Source organism: Dermacentor albipictus, chromosome 4 (assembly GCF_038994185.2).
Source record: "Dermacentor albipictus isolate Rhodes 1998 colony chromosome 4, USDA_Dalb.pri_finalv2, whole genome shotgun sequence".
In the NCBI taxonomy this organism is placed as follows: Eukaryota; Metazoa; Arthropoda; class Arachnida; order Ixodida; family Ixodidae; genus Dermacentor; species Dermacentor albipictus.
The window spans coordinates 135,616,999-135,637,742 of NC_091824.1; the positions used below are offsets into that span (position 1 = coordinate 135,616,999).

The 20,744-nt window shown below is 51.4% G+C and overlaps 1 protein-coding gene across 2 annotated transcripts in view; it reads right to left on the reverse strand.

Moving 5' to 3' along the window:
* CdGAPr (GTPase-activating protein CdGAPr) overlaps window positions 1-20,744 on the reverse strand; it is a 310,559-nt gene that overhangs the window by 187,422 nt on the left and 102,393 nt on the right. Inside the window, exon 1 of one of the 2 annotated variants that reach the window (XM_065427285.2) lies at window positions 9,785-10,321. The exons of the other annotated variant lie outside the window; for it this stretch is intronic. Within the exon in view, the coding sequence (XP_065283357.1) occupies window positions 9,785-9,826 (42 nt within the window). The 5' untranslated portion in view covers window positions 9,827-10,321. Of the gene's footprint in view, window positions 1-9,784; window positions 10,322-20,744 lie in introns of those variants that run through there. 2 annotated transcript variants of the gene reach the window in all.

A 20,744-nucleotide genomic window follows, 5' to 3' on the forward strand; every position in this document is an offset into this window, starting at 1 on the left:
AGGCGTTGAGGAAGGGTGGCGAGTCAACGATCTCTCCGCAAACACACGCGCAATGGACGGAGACGAAGAGAAAGACGAAGAAGCCGTAGTCACGTTTTCTCCGCTGGCTTCACTTTGTTGCTTTCCGCGTAGAAAACGCACGTTTTTTCGGAGCGTCACCCGTTCCACCGTTCCCTAAGCACTGAGTAAGCCGCGTGCAAACGCCGTGCGAGCCAAGAAAGAAGGAAATAAAAGAAACGCTCGAAACACGGGTCGGCGTGCGAGCAATGACAGCGGGCAACAGCGGACAAAGCACCCTCCTAGGTGTACGCACGCCAGGGTAGGGAACAACGAGGCGCGTACGCATTGAGGAAGAAGACAGGCGTGACGAAACAGTGGCCACGAGACACATGGTGCGATTTTGGGTGCGATCGGTCGTACGACCATTCGCACCGGCAGCCGCACTCAACAGGTTCTCAACCAAATCCCCCGCACGCGGCGCCGAATCGCACGCCGCGCATGCGACCAACTTGCTGAATATTCTCGTGCGACCGCCGCATCGGTCGGGCGACCGCAGCCAATGACAGCGCAGGTAGCGCGAACGTCACGGCCACGTCATAGACCCGACGAGGCGGAGCCGGCGAGCGAGCGCCTCGCCGCTCCGATCATGTCTGTTTTTTTTCTCCCTGGTCGAAACGAGGGCCTCTTTCGCCGCTGACGGCGGCACATAAATAAGCAGCAATTTGTTTCTGACACGAAATAACTTATAGAATAAAGTGGCCTCAAAAGAGTGCATGTTATGAAACGTCGTGCGATATAGTAAACGGACGCCGTCAGCGCAGATGCGCCAGCAATCGTCTATACGAAGCGGCTCGCCTGAGTGGCGTGTTTACTCATCGCTACTAACGGCACCGAGAAAACTAACCGTATTTTCACTTAAGAAAAACATAAATGTTCAAGCATTGATTGTGCTGATGAATTTAGGCGCTTAATTACGAGCTGCGGACGCATCGGCATGGGCCCTCGGCCTCGGATAGACGGCCGGCGAGCTAGGCCTACACGGTCTCCCAGCGATCGCAAGCTCGCCTGGCATGCTCGTTCGCTTCTGTCGGCGCCAATGAAATCAAATGTGCTGCAATATAAGCGTAGGATAACTGCGTACACGTTGTGCCGACTAACATAGACGCTTCGTTTTACGAGCTGCAAGCGATCGGCGATCGTGTCACAAGCGCCACCGGTGTCGGATTCGGTGGCCGAGCGAGCTGTGCCTGCCGGCACAGCCATCGGCGGCTGTCAAAGGAGCCGTTACTGCTAACGCGGCCTTGTGGAAACACGTCTACAGTGCTTCCATGGGCGTGTTTATATTGTCATCGTTTCTTCCAAACAAGAGAGCTGTGCAAATACGTTTGCTTTCACTTTCTGTTCGAAGTTATGCAGCATTCCAAACTTCCACGCAGGGGCGCCGGTTCTGGGCGGAGCTAGCCGCCGCTCGGTCATTCGTACCATGTGTCCCGAATCGCCGCATGCGGCAAGTCGCACACGGTGCGACTTGCATAACACATGGTGCGATTTTCCGTGCGATCGGTCGTACGACTATTCGCACCGGCAGCCGCACTCAACAGGTTCTCAACCAAATCCCCCGCACGCGGCGCCGAATCGCACGCCGCGCATGCGACCAACTTGCTGAATATTCTCGTGCGACCGCCGCATCGGTCGGGCGACCGCAGCCAATGACAGCGCAGGTAGCGCGAACGTCACGGCCACGTCATAGACCCGACGGGGCGGAGCCGGCGAGCGAGCGCCTCGCCGCTCCGATCATGTCTGTTTTTTTTCTCCCTGGTCGAAACGAGGGCCTCTTTCGCCGCTGACGGCGGCACATAAATAAGCAGCAATTTGTTTCTGACATGAAATAACTTATAGAATAAAGTGGCCTCAAAAGAGTGCATGTTATGAAACGTCGTGCGATATAGTAAACGGACGCCGTCAGCGCAGATGCGCCAGCAATCGTCTATACGAAGCGGCTCGCCTGAGTGGCGTGTTTACTCATCGCTACTAACGGCACCGAGAAAACTAACCGTATTTTCACTTAAGAAAAAACATAAATGTTCAAGCATTCATTGTGCTGATGAATTTAGGCGCTTAATTACGAGCTGCGGACGCATCGGCATGGGCCCTCGGCCTCGGATAGACGGCCGGCGAGCTAGGCCTACACGGTCTCCCAGCGATCGCAAGCTCGCCTGGCATGCTCGTTCGCTTCTGTCGGCGCCAATGAAATCAAATGTGCTGCAATATAAGCGTAGGATAACTGCGTACACGTTGTGCCGACTAACATAGACGCTTCGTTTTACGAGCTGCAAGCGATCGGCGATCGTGTCACAAGCGCCACCGGTGTCGGATTCGGTGGCCGAGCGAGCTGTGCCTGCCGGCACAGCCATCGGCGGCTGTCAAAGGAGCCGTTACTGCTAACGCGGCCTTGTGGAAACACGTCTACAGTGCTTCCATGGGCGTGTTTATATTGTCATCGTTGGTTCCAAACAAGAGAGCTGTGCAAATACGTTTGCTTTCACTTTCTGTTCGAAGTTATGCAGCATTCCAAACTTCCACGCAGGCAGGGGCGCCGGTTCTGGGCGGAGCTAGCCGCCGCTCGGTCATTCGTACCATGTGTCCCGAATCGCCGCATGCGGCAAGTCGCACACGACGCGCCGTACGACTGATCGCACGGAAAATCGCACCATGTGTCTCCCGCACTCGTACACAGCATGCGAAGCCGCAAGCGCGTCAAACCGGCCGCTCGCGCGAGACGCCGCCGCATCGTCCGGCGGAGCTTGTCGATGCAGTCGCGTCGGAGAAAACTGACCTGTCTCAACCCTTCGCCTTCTCCGAATAGGAAAGGGCTGAAGGAAACAGAAGTTTCGCTTAAAGCCCTCCCGCCTTCCCCGATCACCCCGCACTGAAGATCAGCTACGGAGGAACCTCAGTTTCGCTGTGCTCAGCTGCCTTCTTTCTATGTTCTCAGTTTCGTCGAAACCGCGCCCGACAAAATATACACGAGGGGCCTCTTCGCTCGAGACCAGTCCCGAGACACGCCGACATGCCAAAAGGGAGGTACGCCTGCAACCATCTCGTGCAGCCTACGCCATCAAAATGTCAAACTGAAAGAAGACTCACTCCATTTACATGGCACGCCACTCAAGGGATACTAAATGCCACACACTTTGCCGCGACTAGAAAAAAATAACATAAAGCAGAAAGAACAACGAGGCATCTCCAACTCACCCCTTCCGTATACATCAAACTTGTCTCTATATATAAAAACATCGAGGCCTGTAACAGGTCTGCAAAGCCGCCAAACACACTGAGAGGGGTTTATATTCACACCAACTGAACCCGGCGGCGGTTCTTGTAACAAAAAGAAAAAAAAAGAAAGAAAGTCCCAAGGTCCCCTACATGTCGCATCCTCTCCCCCCCCCCCTTTTCCCCCACCACACACGCCTTACAGTCGCGCTATGTTCTCGCGTGTACAGAAGCCGCATTTTCGCGGAGGCTCTGCCTGCAGGAACGCGCAATGGATCCTATGGAGGTGACTCTACGGGTGCGGGCCGCCCGAAACCGTGCACGCCGAGACCAAGACGATAACGGCGTACCATCGTAACCTCGCCAACGTGCCACAGTTACCTCTCTCTCTCTCTCTCTCTCTCTCTCTCACACACACACACACACACACACACACACACACACACACACACACACACACACACACACACACACACACACACACACACACACACACACACACACACACGCACGCACGCACACCGGAGCCGTGAATCCATGCCCTTCCTCGCACAGCGGCGGATACGCGAGACCGGCACCGGAAGCGAGCCCGCTCAACGATGCGCCGCTGCTTCCGCCCAGCGACAGCGGCGCGGTTCCGGTTCGTGCACACGCCGTCAACCGCGAGCCAGCGAGCGCCCCACTGGCCGCACCAGCGACCGCGCTGGGCTGGCTATCTCCCTGGTCGCTGCTGCAAGAAGACAGAACGGAAGGCTCGAAAGTGCGCGGAAAGATAACAAGCCAGGAACGTGGCAGTGATTTCATCGATGTTCGTAAACTATCCAGGCGTGCACACAGTAACATACACGAGGTTTTGCGTAACGCTGCTTTTATCAAAAACAGATGCGCGTAGCGCGAGCCTGCTCTTGCGGTTGTTCGCACTCATTCGTCGTGCACAATTCATTTTAGTTTCCGAAGTTTCGTGCGGTAGAAGTAAAATTTTCCAAAGCGGAAGGCTTTCACCCCGAGGACAAAATTCCTAAACTTATCTCGTGTTTCCAGCCAAGAAACAGAGAAAGAAAAATGACATGCGTAGTGCTGCCGGTTCGCATTGTTCTCTCAGGCTGCCATATCTGGCGCGCGCAGCGAGGTGACAGGGGGCCGGAAAAAAACTTTGCGCACGGAGGACGCGCGGAACATACGGCAAGTAATTTGAGTCTCAAACTGTCATAGCCACTGCACTCAAACGACGGAGGCTGTTTTTCGCAATAAACGTTTTCTAGCTGAAATGTCGCTTTCCAAAGCGGAGCGCTTTGGAATTGAATCCTGTACTACTACCCCCTTGTATCCTCCTCCCAAGATCTTTCAAGACTCTCCCCTCCATGCACCGCACACAAGACGGTGCCTAATGACATGCTACGGTATGCATGCTCAAAAATCTATATGATAAGGGTATTATTCGTGCAGATATGACACGGGCTACGTAAGAATTGTGATCACTTTACTTTATACACAAACAGGTACGTAAAACTTAACTATGACAATGCATATTTTTTTGTCTGTTTTACTGTTTTCTTTTATTAATATTATATCATGCTGATTTTTAGATTGAGGACTTTTCTAATAGTCCGTTTTACGATGTCAATATGTTTGTCTCGCATAGCGCTTTTAAATTTTGGCAGAAATAGCTACTTAGCCCTGTGCAATGATCTCTTTACTGGCACTATACCTTTGCTGCAATAAAGCACTCGGCAACAGGTAACTTCCTGTCTTCAGTATTGTCGCTGCAACTTATTCTTTTATACATACACAAAGGGACACTAAAGCCAAACGCAAGATCAGTTTAAACGGATAAAGCTTTTTCAAACACTTTTAATTTCGGAATAAGAAGTTCGTTATTACAAGAGAAAATGAAAGTCAAAGTTTCGGTTTTCGAATTTTGGGCCGAAAACTCAAAGCCGGCGCATTACTTTGACGTCGCGGATTTCAAAGCAGCTTTATTTTTGTATTTAGGCAGCGTTGGCTCAGCAAAAGTTCCCGAAACCCGCCATGTTCAATCTTTCGCTCCTTTAGAACTCCTGTAGTCTATCTTTACCACTGAAGAATTAACTAGGCCTTAAAGACGCTGTCGAAACCCATGACGTCAGAGTGAGCTGGTGCGAGAACTTCACGGAGGCGTCGCCACCTGTCTTTCCTTACTGCGCTTTTTCTGGCTTACCAAGCTTCTTATCGGGGTAATAGAGGTGTTTTTGATATTGTAGACGGGTAATTTACTCATACAGAAGAAATTATTTTTCTGTCTGGCGACCCTTTAACATAGGCGCATAGCAGGTCCTCGCAGAGTCACTGACTGTGGAACCTTCTCCTGCACAAAATATCAGCAGATCAGTGGTAACGCCATTGCCGTAACACTATCGTCGTCGCCTTGCCGTGATCGTCACACGCAAGCTCGCCAGCTCATGCACACAATTTCTGGCCTTGCGCAAACACGTTTATATATTTGGCAATGCTCGCTATTTGGTAACGATGCTCGATATTAGACAGCTCCCTAAAAAAATTATTCGCATAATATGGGTGCCCACGGCGTGTGGCATCTGTTTGTATATTCTAAATAATCGCGTCTGTTAACACCACGCCCGCTCTGTGTAAGCGTACATGTGCATCACAAGGCTACCGGGACAGCAAAGGGAAACAGAAGACTAGAAGCGCCAGAAAGTTGTCCGTCACAGCCGTGGCCTTGAGACTCGCGAGTGAGCATTGCAATGCCCTTTCCGGGTTTTACAGCAAGCTTCATAAACACCAAGTTGTGTGCCGCAAGCTTGCTTCATAACTATTCTATGATCGGAGACATCGATAAGGCCCATGCGGCCGCCGGCTATCACCCGTTACCTACTTTCGAAATTATCTCGCTCGACGAAGTCCGCATAAATAAATATATAAATAAAAACAATTCGCAGACCAGGGCCTCAACCCCCAACTCATTCAACTGCGAGAGCAAAGGGGAGGGGGGGGGGATTCTGTAAAAGTTCACCTAATCGACTGTCTATTTCGTCCGCTGCTGATTGGATGCAGCTGTATGAGAGAGGAGGAGACAAGCGGCCCTAGCCAATCAGCAGCAGCCGGAATGGACAGTCCACTAGGTAAACTCTTACAGAATACTCCCCCCCCCCCTCCTTCTCCCAGTAGGCTTACGCAGCGAACAGCGTCATCTTCTCAAGAGCAACTTCGCTGCGATGCGCCAATGTCGTCTTCATCCGCTACAGTGCACATATGTATGTTGCTTGTCGTGGCCTCCGAAACACACATGCAAAGACACAATCACGGATTCTCAAGAGTCCGCGTGGTCCAAAAAAGCTCCACACAAAAACTGACGAGCATGCAATTGCGTAGTATAGCGAAGTGGTATAGGCGCGCCCGGGTTTCGAATGCACATTTCGACAAGCGCTTAGTTCGAAGCCCCTATAGTGTCGGTTATGGACAAATATTTGTTCGTTCTCGCCACATAACGAGGTAGAGGTTGAGGGCGAGGAGGTGACCTGCCGAAGTTGACAGCGACAGCAAAACGGAAAAGGACGGACTCATTCGATATTTGAGATGCTGCAGCCGTACAAGAAAAAAAAGAAAGCGAAGCACGCATTCAAGGCAACCGCGGAACTGAGGAACAGTAATCGACTTATATACTCTACACTGTCGCGCCTTACGTCACCCGTGTTACGTAACATTTGTGACCGTGCGTATCCGCTGCCTAGAAGGAAATCCTGCAGCTACGCAGACACTGCAGCCCGCCGCATACATAGCGGTAATGACATGGAACGGTGCATAGAGCCACCTCCAAAACGCGCGCCGAATAAAGGAATGCAACAAAAAAAAAATACAAGAACAAAGAGAATTAAAAGCATACGTATATTACGGAACTTCACACACACACGCACACACATCCAAAGTATTCCTAAGAACTACGGCTATGCATTCACCGAAAGTTTTATGCAGGATGGCAGCTTGAGCAAGCCGGTATACTGCATTTCCATTGTATACCAGCGCAGCAAGCACAAATGAACAGACACGAGTGCTGAAGTGAAACCAAAGTGTAGGATAATTTTCTTTTTATCTCGTACATCTATGCATTAATAATGTGAACACGTGTATTAAAGATAAGGATTAGGCAATCGCACGAACACCTCGAAAGAAGGCCCAGAAAATTATTTCATGATAGAATAGTCCTTCGTTAAACGAAATCGCTTTATCTAAAATATCGCTTTATTCGAAGTATTTCGCGGTCCGACAGCACCGCATGCAATACACAACGCATTATTCGAAGTTCAGTAGCATCGGATTACACTTCGTACAAAGCACGAAACTGGAAATGGGCCAGAGACGATCCATGGTAAACATTTGCGTTTTTTCCTGTCAACTTAGTTTAATTGAATTCTGGGGTTTTACGTGCCAAAATCAAAATCTGATCATGAGGCACTCCGTAGTGAGGGACTCTGGATTCATTCTGACCAACAGGGGATCTTTAACCTGCCCCCAAAGCACGGGACACGGGCGTTCTTTCATTTCGCCGCCATTAAAATGCGGCCGCCGCAGCCGAGATTTGATGTCGCTACCTCGTGCTCAGCAGCGCAGCACATAACCGCTAAGGCGGGTCCTGTCAACTAAGAGATGCGATGATCGCGGGAAAGGTAACTCAGTTACATGGCAGACCATCCGTGCTAATAACTGTATCACGTGTTGATTACAGTCAGACTATGCGGCTATCGAGCGCGGCTTGGTTGTAATATGCTTTTGTTGTACGCGCTTACGCGTCACTATCCGCTTTTAACGAAATACCGCTCATAACAAAGTTTTTAATTGAATATGTTATAAGCAATGCTTATTGTACGTTTTGAGTCAGGTTTCGCGAATGATTGACGCATGCATCCAGAAACACTCTGCCGTCGCGTGAGTCTCAACCAATCACGCTCTACCCCCTCTCCCTCCCTCTCTCTTTCTGCCTTCGAGCACTTTTTTCTTCTTCTTTTGTGTGAGTTTTCTTACGCAGTAGCGTGAGTTCATGAGGTAATGCGCTGAAATGACACAACGTTGCACAGTGGCCTTTTTTTTTTCCTCTCCACCCTCGCTGACAACGACGTGTTGTGCATGCCTGACGTACGGATCTTGTTACGCCTGACAAGCACAGTCGTTCCACCGCCTTTTCGCTCCTCACACGCTGCGCACGCTGAAATTCCTAGGTGTTTGTACATGACCTGGAAGCATCAACATTTTACTGCCATTCGTCTAAGCGCCGGTGTTTCCAGCGCTTTCAGCGTCTACCGCAAAACCAGTTTACTGTGAACCTGAATACAGTACGGCTAACACTGTCGTGATGACGAATTATAATAGACATTACCTTTCCTCCCCGGTCGTCTATAAAGCAGTTGGGTCCATCAACCTTCGTCAACTGCATATAACATGTACGAGACTTCAACTTTCTTATTAACAAATCCGAGAAAGATAACTATTATAATACCTATGGTTTTACAGAATTTGTTTGTTGTGCAAGAGCGTAGAAAAGTGGGCCAGTGATATCCACTAACACAATGCGTAACATATATTTTATACTCGCTCGCATAGAAACAAAACTTTATGAAACCAAAAGAACGACTAGGCGTAAAAGACGGGCGTCTCAAGAAAAACCGAGAGGAGCACTGCGCCTCATGGGGTCGGACAATACAACTGGTTATTGAACTAAACTGGCATATCACCGGCGTAAAGAACGAGATAGGAAACACGAAAATGGCATTAAGAACGCTTGCCGCGTCTTGGAGATGTAGAACCAGTACGCCATCTCCCCCCCGCCCCCAGTTTTTTTTCTTTTTTTCCTGTTTTCTTTTGTGCCCCGATCTGCTCGATGCTAACGCGTTAATTATCAGTATAGCTAGTACGGAGCTGCCTCTTTGACATCTCAATGCCACCGCACCGCACGTTGTACGCCGGTTAAAAGACAGTAATTAACTGCTCGGCCTTCCTACCTAATCTACCAAAAACCGATACCACGGCGTACTTATCTCCTTAACGCAACGCGTTCCTGCACACGCAGCTATCCCTGCACTGCAAAAATCGATTTCTTTTGCTGTTTGTCCCATGTATACCTCCAATATTAGAGGGTCCTTGTACTCACCGATAAAGTATTTTTACACTTCTACAACTCAAAATAGTCATAACGAACTTCCTTCACTGCAGGGCCCGAGAACGCTCTAAAATTCGTCTTAGAGGGTATGTTTTCGATAAATCATGTGAAATAAAACTGTAAGAATGTATAGCGGCATTTTGCGAACGACGGGATGCGTTTGCCAGCGCCAAGATGTAAGAAAGAAGCGGACAGAAGGAGAAATGCTCCGTCTGTTGAATCTTCCCCGTCTCCTGGCACTGGCCAACGCTCCTCGGACTCCAACCACAACGGCGACAAGGTTCACAGTGCCCGAAGAAATCTGCAAGCCGGAGCAAGTGATGAACAGAACGAGGTGGGCGGTCTCCCCGCCGTCATACTCACGCTGACGCATTGGAGCGCCAGCTCGCTCCAGCCCGATGGCATCTCTCCGGAGGCGACGAGAAGCGCTTCCCACTCTGAACAGCGGCCGCTGACTCACAAGCAGGGGGCGAGGTCGCCGCTGTAGCTCACGAGGTGGTCGAAGCACGCCGGAAGGCGGTTGGACCGCGGGGAGCCATCGGCTCGCACGACAGTGACCAGCAGGAGAGGCCCGAAGACACGCAGGCGGGCCCGCTCGGACGCCGCCGATTTCGCCACCACCAGGGCGGCACGCACCACATCATCGGCCGAAGGGAAAGGGGCACCGCATAACCGAAGGCCAGACTGACCCACACAAACCACCGCCGATGCCTCCGAGCAGAGCACTGGGTAAACGGACACCGGGCGCGAGCACCACAGAGCCACGAGTGGACGGCCACTGGCGACGCGCGCATGTACAAAACAGAAGGCACGGGAACACGCTCGCCGCCACCGCCGCCGCAGCAGCAGCAAAACGGGCGCCGATTGGGGAAGCCAACACTGGGCGCTGCCGTCGCCGCCGCGATGCGCGCGTACTACTACGACTACGTCGAGCGTGGCTACGCCGATGAGTGGAGAGCGCGTCTACAGGCACACACGCCGCCCGTTTCGCCGGGGCCGCCGCAGCCGCGCGCGTGCGTTCGCACAGCCGCGTGCGCGTTGCGTGTGCAGGGACGCGCCGCCACGCGCCGCCACTTGCCTGACGAAGGACACAGAGCGAGGGAGGAGGACGAACACGACGTAAAGCGGGAGAGTGAGCGAGCCCACAAATCGATCGACGCTCGTGAGGAACCCGCGCGTAGTGCGTGGGCTGTCCGCACCATCTGGAGGAGACGTCTGAAAGGACGCGGACAGCCCGATGCCTTGGCGTCGTTACGGCAGCGCTCGAGGTGACAAGGGCGAAACAGGGGGAAACCGCGACAGAGCTTCAACGACGCTGGCGTCGGCTTCGTCTCTCCTTTTGAGGGAATGAGGCACTTCGCAGCAAAAGCCCATATCTACGGGTCTTCAAGGCTTTGACGATGGCATCCGGGATTGTAGGTCGATCAAGGTGCATTATGTGAACTACAGCCTAATTTGAGCGTACAAATTTGCGCGAATCGTGCTGAAGTTTCGAAATATTCACTTTTCATATTCGTTCGGCTATGCGTGGCCACCTCGGCGACGAAATGATGCTACTGCGCTGTAGCGTCAGAATTGGTCAGCTCAATCACCGATGGATAACCAACCATCCCGCAGCCGTCAGCATCTCGATTTCTACGGAGGCGAACTCCCCCAGCGGGGGGCGAAGATGTTCGCGCGCGAATCGTCGCCGGCGCCGCCGCTTCTTTTGTTTTCACAACGCAGCACGCGCGCACGAACAGAGCTCGTTCTCAAGAACGGGGCCACGCGTAGCCGTTCGTTCACCTCGCGGCGCGGCGCAAAACGTCCTGCCTCGTACGCGCCGTAACACCTTTCCCGCGTTTTGATAGGCTCTGATGCAGCAATCTCGCAATCACGCTCACAACGCACGTGAAGGCGCTGCAGCGCGATGCGCTGCGTGCCGTCGGCGTAGCGTTGCAACTTTGAACGCGCAAATTGCGCAGCCATACGGAAGTAAAGTCTACGTAAGAGTAAATTGCGCCGTCATGTTACTCATGTAGAGCGCCTTCCTCGCGGAATGCTAAATCTCTCAAAAGTGGCAGCACCAAGTTCTAAACTAGTTACCCCTATTTTATGGCACACATACGAGCAAGCAAATTGGGCCACAAGGTCCCTCAACGGTAAGATGAATTAAAGGTACGAGGGTGCGCTAAAATAAAAATATATATTTTGCTCTATTCACTGCGCTGCCTGCGCGCGTACGCATCTGTGAATATCTCCTCGTTCCATGGTAACTCAAATTCTAGAGGGCTTGCTTTCGATAGCGGCTGATATGCTTTCATTGTATATAACTACTTTAACACACTGCCAATGCAGCGATCTTGATTCCAACCATAAAGGACAGAGGGAATTGAAGAAGCGCGCTTCTCCTCACAAGGTCCCATTATGCGGGGAAGCAAGCTTTAAAGGCATTACCCAGATACGTGCAGACGCGTATTCAATATAAATGCTGAGATGGTTGGTTGATGGCTAAAGGCGCGTTCAACAGCTGAGATTAGCATGGAGGCAAGAGGAAGCGCCCTAGTATTCTTTATTTACAGTACGTACAGTGCCCGTAGGACGTTACGTGTAAGGGGAATAAAAGCCTTCACAATAGAAAGAATACATATACATAACAAGACGCAGATTGATAACAGTTGACAAAACTTTAAAGAACAACAATAAAAGATAGTTAATAATACCGATGGGTAAAAAGTATTCCCAAAAAGTTCAATATCAATGACACAGACAGAAACAGAAGAAATAAACGCGCACAAACTCTCACCAGGTTGATCGAAAAGAACATTCTGAATTTTCTCCCTTTTATTCCTTGTATTCAGTAAAGTTGATAAGCTCGCCTTAACCATATACTCAGAACCGTGCGGTAGGCTAGTCTTCCTCATGATGTGTGACACCGTAAAGCAAGCTTTCGATTACGCATGTACACACAGTCTTGAGCAATATGCGAGGGAACAGCGAATTAGCTTTGAAACAATGATTGCTCGCGAACTATGTATATATTAACATATTATTTCTTAACAACTGTCTTTCCCACTGAACATTTAGTTACAGAAAACGTCTAGGCGGGCGCATCGCACGAGGGGGTACATTCTTCCTGTATATTGCTGCCGACCCATCGTGGTGGCGTAGCGGCTTTGGAGATGCGCTGCTAAGCCCGAGGCCATGGGATCAAATTCCGGCCGCGGAGGCCGAATTTCAATGGGGGCGAAATGCAAAAATATCTGTGTACCGCGCACGAGTGCGCATTTAAGAACCTTAGGTGGTAAAAATGATTCCGAAGTCGCCCCACCTCCCCGCCCCCCGCCGTATGCACTCCAATCCATTTTTATTCTTCTGTAAATTTCATTGGCATGATCAGGGTCCCCTGTGAGTAAATGACTCAGATAAAGCCTCTGGAGGCTTACTGGCAATCCTGAATCCTTGTTGCCTAGCCAGGCTATTGAACACTATCTTTGTCTTCTGCCTGTTAACCTTCAACCCCATTTTTACACTTTCTCGGTTAAGGTCCTCAATCATTTGTTTTAATTCGTCTCCACTGTTGCTGAACAGGACAATGTCATCCGCAAACGGAAGTTGCTGAGATATTCGCCGTTGATCCTTAGCCCTAATCTTCCCAGTCTAATAGCTTGAATACTTCTAAGCATGCAGTGATTAGCATTAGAGCGATTGCGGCTCCTTGCCTGACCTCTTCCTTGGTAGGTAACTTTCTACTTTCCTTGTAAAGAACCAACGTAGCTGTCGAATCTTTGTATTTATTTCTCAAGATATTCACGTGCACCTCCTGTACCCCTTGATTACGCAATGCCTCTGTGACTGCTGGTACCTCAACTGAATCAAATGCCTTTTCATGACCATTGAAAGCCCTATAGCGAGGTTGATTATACTCCACAGATTTCTCATATACCTGACTCATGACATGGATGTCATCGATTGTAGAATACCCCTTCCTGAAGCCAGCCTGTTTGTTCGCTTGGTTGACTGGAGCCAAGTATTGCACTGATTCTATTGGAAATTATCTTGATGAATATTATATGGAATACAGAAGGCAGGCTAATGGGCCTATAATTCTCAAATTCTTTAACCCCTTCATTCTTATGGATTAGTATAATGTTGGCATTCTTCCAGCTCCCTGGTATACACGAAGTCGTGAGGCATTGCGTATAAACAACCACAAGCTTTTTAAGCAAGACATCGCCTCCATCCGTGCTTAAATTGACTGCTATTCTTTCTTCTTTTCTCCGGGTCATGCTTTGCAAGGCCCTTCTTACTCCATCGCAATTTATAGAAGAAGCCTCTGTATCCTGTTCATCCCTACTTCGAACGAAGTTAGCGTGGCTGCTCCGCCAAAACCACGATCTCATTATGGTGCATGCCGTAGCGGGGGTCTCCGGATTAATTTTGAATATCTCGGGTTCATTAATGTGCACCTAAATCTAAGTACACAGCCTCTTTCCCTTATTATTATTTTTTTTTTCATTTCGCCCTTGTCGAAATAAGGCCGCCGCGGCAGGGTGCTTAACAGCGTAACGCCGTTGCCGCTAAGCCACCGCGGCGGCTGATGAAGCATATACTGTCATGTTTGGGGTCGGGCATGATATAGATGGTAGCTAGCCCATGCCATCGTCCAACTTATCCACGCTGAGGACGTTGTTGAAGGGAAGAACTGCTTCTCACCGAGAACGAGGAATATGGGTTTATTTACAGTATCTACATAAGGATGTTGCAGTTCATCAGTCTAGCATGACTGCGAGAGAAAGCACACTCAGCAGGCGCACAACAGCTGCCTATAAACACTCTGTCCTCCCTAGATCCCTAGGTGAGAGAAAAACGGCAGTTCATCGCCAATTCGTAGCGTCCAACGTCGTCGTTACACACTTCCACACAGGTTTTACTGACTACGCCGAGGTGAGTGGATTCTTGGAGACACAGGGCTTGGCCCGGGCAGGCACCTCTTCATCCCAGTGTTGGCCCCGCAGGCAATGGCCACCGCGTCCGCCCATTACTTCTAAGCCCCGTGAGACGGCCGCGCAAAATATCTTCCAGGGGCTCCCCTGCTTCAAATAGAGGACACGGCGAATCCACGAACAATGCTTGGTCCGCCGACCGCGTTTAGTCATAGCGGCGCCGAGGCGGTGTTGACGCGGCACATCGTCATTCCTACGAAACGAGTCACCGCGGCAGGTGGTGAAGGCTTCCATGGTCGCTTCGGGGAAGCTCGCCACGCTCGCAGGTGCAGCTGGCTGAGAAAACTTTGCATGTCAGTACCTCCGCAGGCCGTTCCTAACAATACACGGAACATTTAGCATATTTAGGCATATTTAATGCCTGCACGGCCTTGAGAGTAAATAAATGAAATGAAATATTGCCCATAGCCTGCAAAACGAAAGAAGTTGCAGAAGTGGGCTTCACCTTACATAACCTGCTAGCACGGTCAAACCAGCTTTAAAGGTGATTACTACATACGTGCAGACATAATGAAATAAGTGTCGAAAGCTTGCAAACGCAATCTTAAAATAGCAAAATAGCTTCCTACATCTTGCTGCACGAATTGGTTGGTGTGCGCGCCTTATTACGGCCAGATTGCAGTGTCATTATCACGCAAATCCCTTTCGCACTACTCAGCAGCGATGAGAGAACAGGTAGCCAGCACAAGACGCAGGAAAAGTGACGTCTCCAGCCTCATTACTTCTTTCGAATGAACACCCTTGAATTGTTATTCGACACCACTGTTCGCATTATCGCTTTAAGAGCGTCTTTGTAATTTCGTGTAGTTATTTTGACGCGTATGTGGCAACGCAACTTTGTTGTATGTACCACATATTCAAAAGCCAACGAGTAGCCGGCGCTGTATTTGTGAGCCAATATCTCGTTATATGTGTGGCAATATAAAAGAAAGCCTCCGCATGATATTATGCACTGATGAAGTAAGTTTTAATGCAAATAAAGTAAAATAAAGTGCGTGGTTGGGGAGAAGTGCGCGGCTACGGAACACAGACTCCAATATGCGGCTTCCTGATGCCTTGTTTTCATAAACTGCTACGCTACAGCTGCGGTCGAAGGCCTCTACAACGAAATGACCTGCATATATAACTAAGGTTTCCATATGCCCCAGTCAAATTCCTATTTTTACTGAGTATTGCCGACACTCTTACGGCGAAAGTCTCTACAACAAACAAGCCTGCACAGCGAAGGGATGCAGACGTCCCCAGCGGCTGATTTGTTGCTTTACAACGGACGCACGTGGTGGCGCCACCAGTGCACCGTGCAGTCGCCAATGAACCAAGGTGCACATAGCGCGCTCCGGTCGACACATCAACAAAGGCAGAGACGCTCGGCCGCCGCGACGGCGAAAACTGCCGGTCGCTGCTATCTCGAGTGCGCACGACTACACCAACGCTTTCATACAGCATGGAGGTTCAGGTGCAAGGTACCGACATGGACCCGAGCCAGTATGACCCTCGGGACTGGACCCAAGTCCTGAGAACACAGGCGAATCACCGGAAAACCAGAAAAGCGACCCAAGATCCAAGCGCCGATCCTACCGGTCGGGAATCGCAGAGTCAGCCGCGGGAAACGCGGGATACCGCCACAACTCCCGCACCACACAGCTCCTCGACGCAGCTACGCGTGCTCCGTACAGCTGCACAAAAGATCAAGCAGCTGCCGGCTCTTCCGCCAGACGAATATAAAGTCGTCTTCCGCTCCCAGGGAGGCCTTGACCTGACGATGCTCCAGCCACGCTACCTCCTCACCGCTCTCATGCAGGCCGCTGCACTTACCGACCCCTCCACGCTGACACTTCGAATTCACCCGGTCAATAACACTTGCATAGTGTCTGCGGCGAATCAAGATGACGCTCTCAAGCTTGTGCAACTCCAGCACATCATCTACGACCAACGTGAGTATGCCATGGCGGCATATATCGCACCCCCTGATGGCTCAGTTAGGGGAGTTATCACGAATGCCTACTGGAAAGAATCGCCGCAAGAGCTTCTAGCAGACTTGATCGCCCGCAACCCCTACGCTACTATACTAGATGCTCGACGGATGGGTCTTACACGCTCGATACTTATCACCTTCGGTCAAGCCATCGTCCCCCGAAAAATTGTTTATGGCGGAGGACTGCATATGTGCACGCCTTACACACCAAGGATCGAGACCTGTAGCAACTGCCGGACCATAGGCCACCGCACAGATGTTTGTATCCAACCTAGGACACACAAGTGCCCCAGATGCGGCGAATCACACCCGAAGGAACCAAATCCAACATGCACTCCCGTTTGCATCATCTGCCAAGGCCCGCACTTGTCCGGAACCCGGGAATGCGAGCACCGCCACCTCCACAGGACAACGAAGCCTACCCCCGAACGCGAAGCACGATCCCGGCGACAAGACGACCACAACTCACCGCGCAGTTCAGGATTCCAACGCTCGGAACCATCTGCCGGCCAACAAACAGGGCGCTCTAAGAGCTCGGACCGACCGACATGGGCGGACAAGCTGAAGACGCCCAACGTGAACACAAAACTGGCAAGCCACACCCCGCATACCCCGGACCCCCGCGACCAGGAGCTTCGGGCTCTGCGTGTGGAGGTAAGCCGCCTCACAACACTTTTAACACACAACCCCGTTCCCCCCTCCACCCCCCAGCAACCCTCCCCAGAGCGAATCCTCCCACCCACTGCAGAATCACCCACCGCACCTGCCATACCCGCCTCACCCCCCCATAAAAAGAAACGCACATCGGACTCGCATGCCGATTATCAGGCTGATCTTAAAGACTTGGAATCCAAATTTGACGCCAAATTGGTAGCTCTGGAGACGCGCCTCGAAACCAAGTTCACAACACTCGCCGAACAGCTATCTTCTCGCCTTGAGCAACAGATGGACACACTTTTCACACGCTTAAGCCTAACTCTTGAACGTACTTTTGCACAATTTGAGACGCGCCTTCAGAGGCTAGAGACAAACACCAGCTCTTCACAGGAGGTTTCCCCTGCCTCCATCCTACACCTGCCTACTCCTCCTATTCCACTACCACAACGAGAACCTATCCTCGCCCCACCCACGCTCCAATATGGCGGGCCGGGATAATTCTACCCACCTATCACTAATTCAATGGAACTGCCGCGGCTTTCGGGGCAAGCAAGCGCCGCTGCAGCTCTTAATACCTACCCTCCCTGCCATACCTAAGATCCTTTTGTTGCAGGACACACAACACCAAGCCAAACTTCCCAGTTACCACGCAGTACACTCAGACACCACCGCCAACCCTCGGGTATCCACACTGATACATCGCACTATTACCTACCAAGAACACACAATCACATCCACCACTCCGTGTGTCCTCATTGAAATCATCCCCACGAAACGTAATACACCTCCGATCTTTATTGCCAACATATACCACACCCCGCGCCAAGCTATGACCACTCTCGATACTCTACTCCATAAAATTCATAGCATCGCGGGCCGAAATCCCCTACTCATAGGAGGCGACCTTAACTCTCAGCATACAGACTGGGGTTATCGGTACACCACAGCACGGGGTCGCAGGCTTTGGACTACTGTCCAAGACCTGCGCCTTACTACACATAACAACTTTCACACGCCAACCCGAATTGGCAACAGTGTAACCATGGATACTAGTCCGGACCTTACACTTAGCCGTTGCCTCAAAGGTATCTCGTGGTCACGAACGCAACACACACTCGGAAGCGACCATTACATGATAGCCATCCAAATACCTCACGCGCAACACAGCCCTCGACTCCTCACCCACAATCTTATCAAATGGGATGCAATCTGGTCCGCACGACAAGAACACCCAGACACCCCGATACAAGACATTGATCAGTGGGTCGCATCTCTCCTAAACGATATAACCGCGCACACACAACACATTACCACGTCACCCGACACCCCAACACTGGACACGCGCCTAGCCCACCTCTGGGAGGCACACCATAGCATCCTAGAGAGATGGAAAAGCCAAAAACATAACAGAAAGCTAAAACGAAGACTGGCCACGCTACAGACACAAATCGCTGCACACGCCGAGGAGCTGTGCCGTTCCAACTGGGGTCAAGTGTGCAACAGTATATCTGGCAACCTCTCTACCAAGAACGCATGGCAACTCCTACGGCATCTTGTTGACCCCACACACTCGCGCACAGCATCACAACATCACATCACACGCCTCATCCACAACTCCACGCTCTCCCCCGACACCCTTCTGGACCAACTCCGGACAGAACACACGGCACCCGGCACCTCCCCCCCTCTACCACCCTACACAGGAGCCGCGAATGAGGCCCTTGACACCGATATTTCGGAACAAGAGGTCCGCATGGCCCTGCAAAACATCCGCACAAGCTCTGCACCGGGAAAGGACAGAATAACAAACTCTATGCTCCGTAACCTGGACGATCAATCTATCACACAGATTACAGAATATTTTAATCAATGCTGGAGAGAGGGCACCCTGCCACAGTCCTGGCGCCATGCCAAAATTATCTTCATCGCGAAACAGAACAAACCCCAAACCATATCAAACCTCCGCCCCATATCACTCACATCATGTCTCGGGAAGCTTCTGGAGCATGTTGCTTTAAACAGACTCAATCAGCATATGCATGACCACAACCTATATCCGCACAGCATGGTGGGCTTCCGCCCAGGTCTCTCCGCCCAAGATGCAATGCTTCAATTGACGCACGACATCTTTGACCCTCTCATCCCCGCTCATACTAAAGCCGTCTTGGCCCTGGACTTGTCCAAGGCCTTTGATCGCGTAGAACACCAAGCGATCATGGCGGCTCTCTCCCCCCTCGATGTAGGCGCCCGCATGTACGCGTACATACAAGCGTTCCTCTCGGGACGCACGGCCGAGGTTCATATGGGCTCCCATGCGTCCCCTCCGTACACCCTCAGCGGAGTGGGTACTCCGCAAGGTTCTGTCCTTTCCCCTTTTCTCTTCAATTCCACACTCATTCCCTTAGCCCATGCTCTTCAAGATATCCCTCACCTTCACCACACCCTCTATGCAGATGACATCACTCTGTGGACCACCCACGGCAGTGATGGTGACATAGAGGAAACCTTACAAACCGCTGCAAACATCACACAACAGCACGCACAAAGCATTGGTCTATCCTGTTCCCCGGAAAAGTCTCAGATAATTTTCATGCGTCCCTCACCACGTACTCTTCCCACCGCCCCAATCACCGTTACTCTGGCCGGACACTCCGTCCCCGAGGTCGACACACTGCGGATCTTGGGCCTACACATCCAGAGCAACGGCCGGAACACTTTCACTATCCGGAAACTCAAGCGGGTGACGGAAGCGCTGTCGCACCTCATCCGAAGAGTTTCCGGCAAACACTATGGCATGAAGGAGCACGATTTGTGTCGTCTCATTCATGCCTTCATACTTAGCCGTTTCCTCTACACAATACCATATCTTCGACTTCGACAAGAAGAAATCGCCACCCTAGATGCTATGCTTCGCAAAGCCTACAAGGTGGCCCTACACCTCCCCCCTAACACGCAAACCACCAAACTTCTCCAGCTTGGGCTCCACAACACCACACACGAACTCATAGAGGCCCACAGGCAAACACAATACACTCGTTTAGCTCAATCTATCACAGGACGTTACATACTAGACGCTCTCCGAATTCACATACCAGCAGCCGACCCTACACTCCTATCAGTTCCCCGCCCCATACACACTCAGCTCACAGTAAAACCTCTCCCTCGGAACACCCACGCCACCTATCATTAGGCCCGCCGCAAAGCCCGCGCAAAAGCTCTACACAAATACTACGGTAACGAAGCTGACGCCGTATGGGTGGATGCGGCCTGCACGGGCGACGACGCGGTAGCTGTAGCCGTCGACAATACTCTCCAACCCTTCGCAACTCTCCACCTTCCTGGCGCATCCACCCCGGAATCCTCGGAAGAAGCGGCGATCGCGCTTGCCCTTACACACACTAATGCTCGGTACGTCCTTTCCGACTCAAAAACCGCACTCCTAAATTTTGCACGAGGACGAGTCCACGAGACCGCCTTCCGCATTCTCAGCTCGCCCTCCGCAAACCCGCCCCGCCAGGTGGAACTGATCTGGGTGCCTGCGCACTCTGGGAACCCCGGCAACGAAGCCGCCAATGACCACGCCCGAGGTCTCATCAACCGGGCGGCGGCGGAATCGGAGTCGAGCTCTTCCCGGGAGCGCATGCACTCTTTCAGCGAGCTGACCCAGGCATATCGCGCCGAACGTCAGCTATACCCCCCGCCCCAC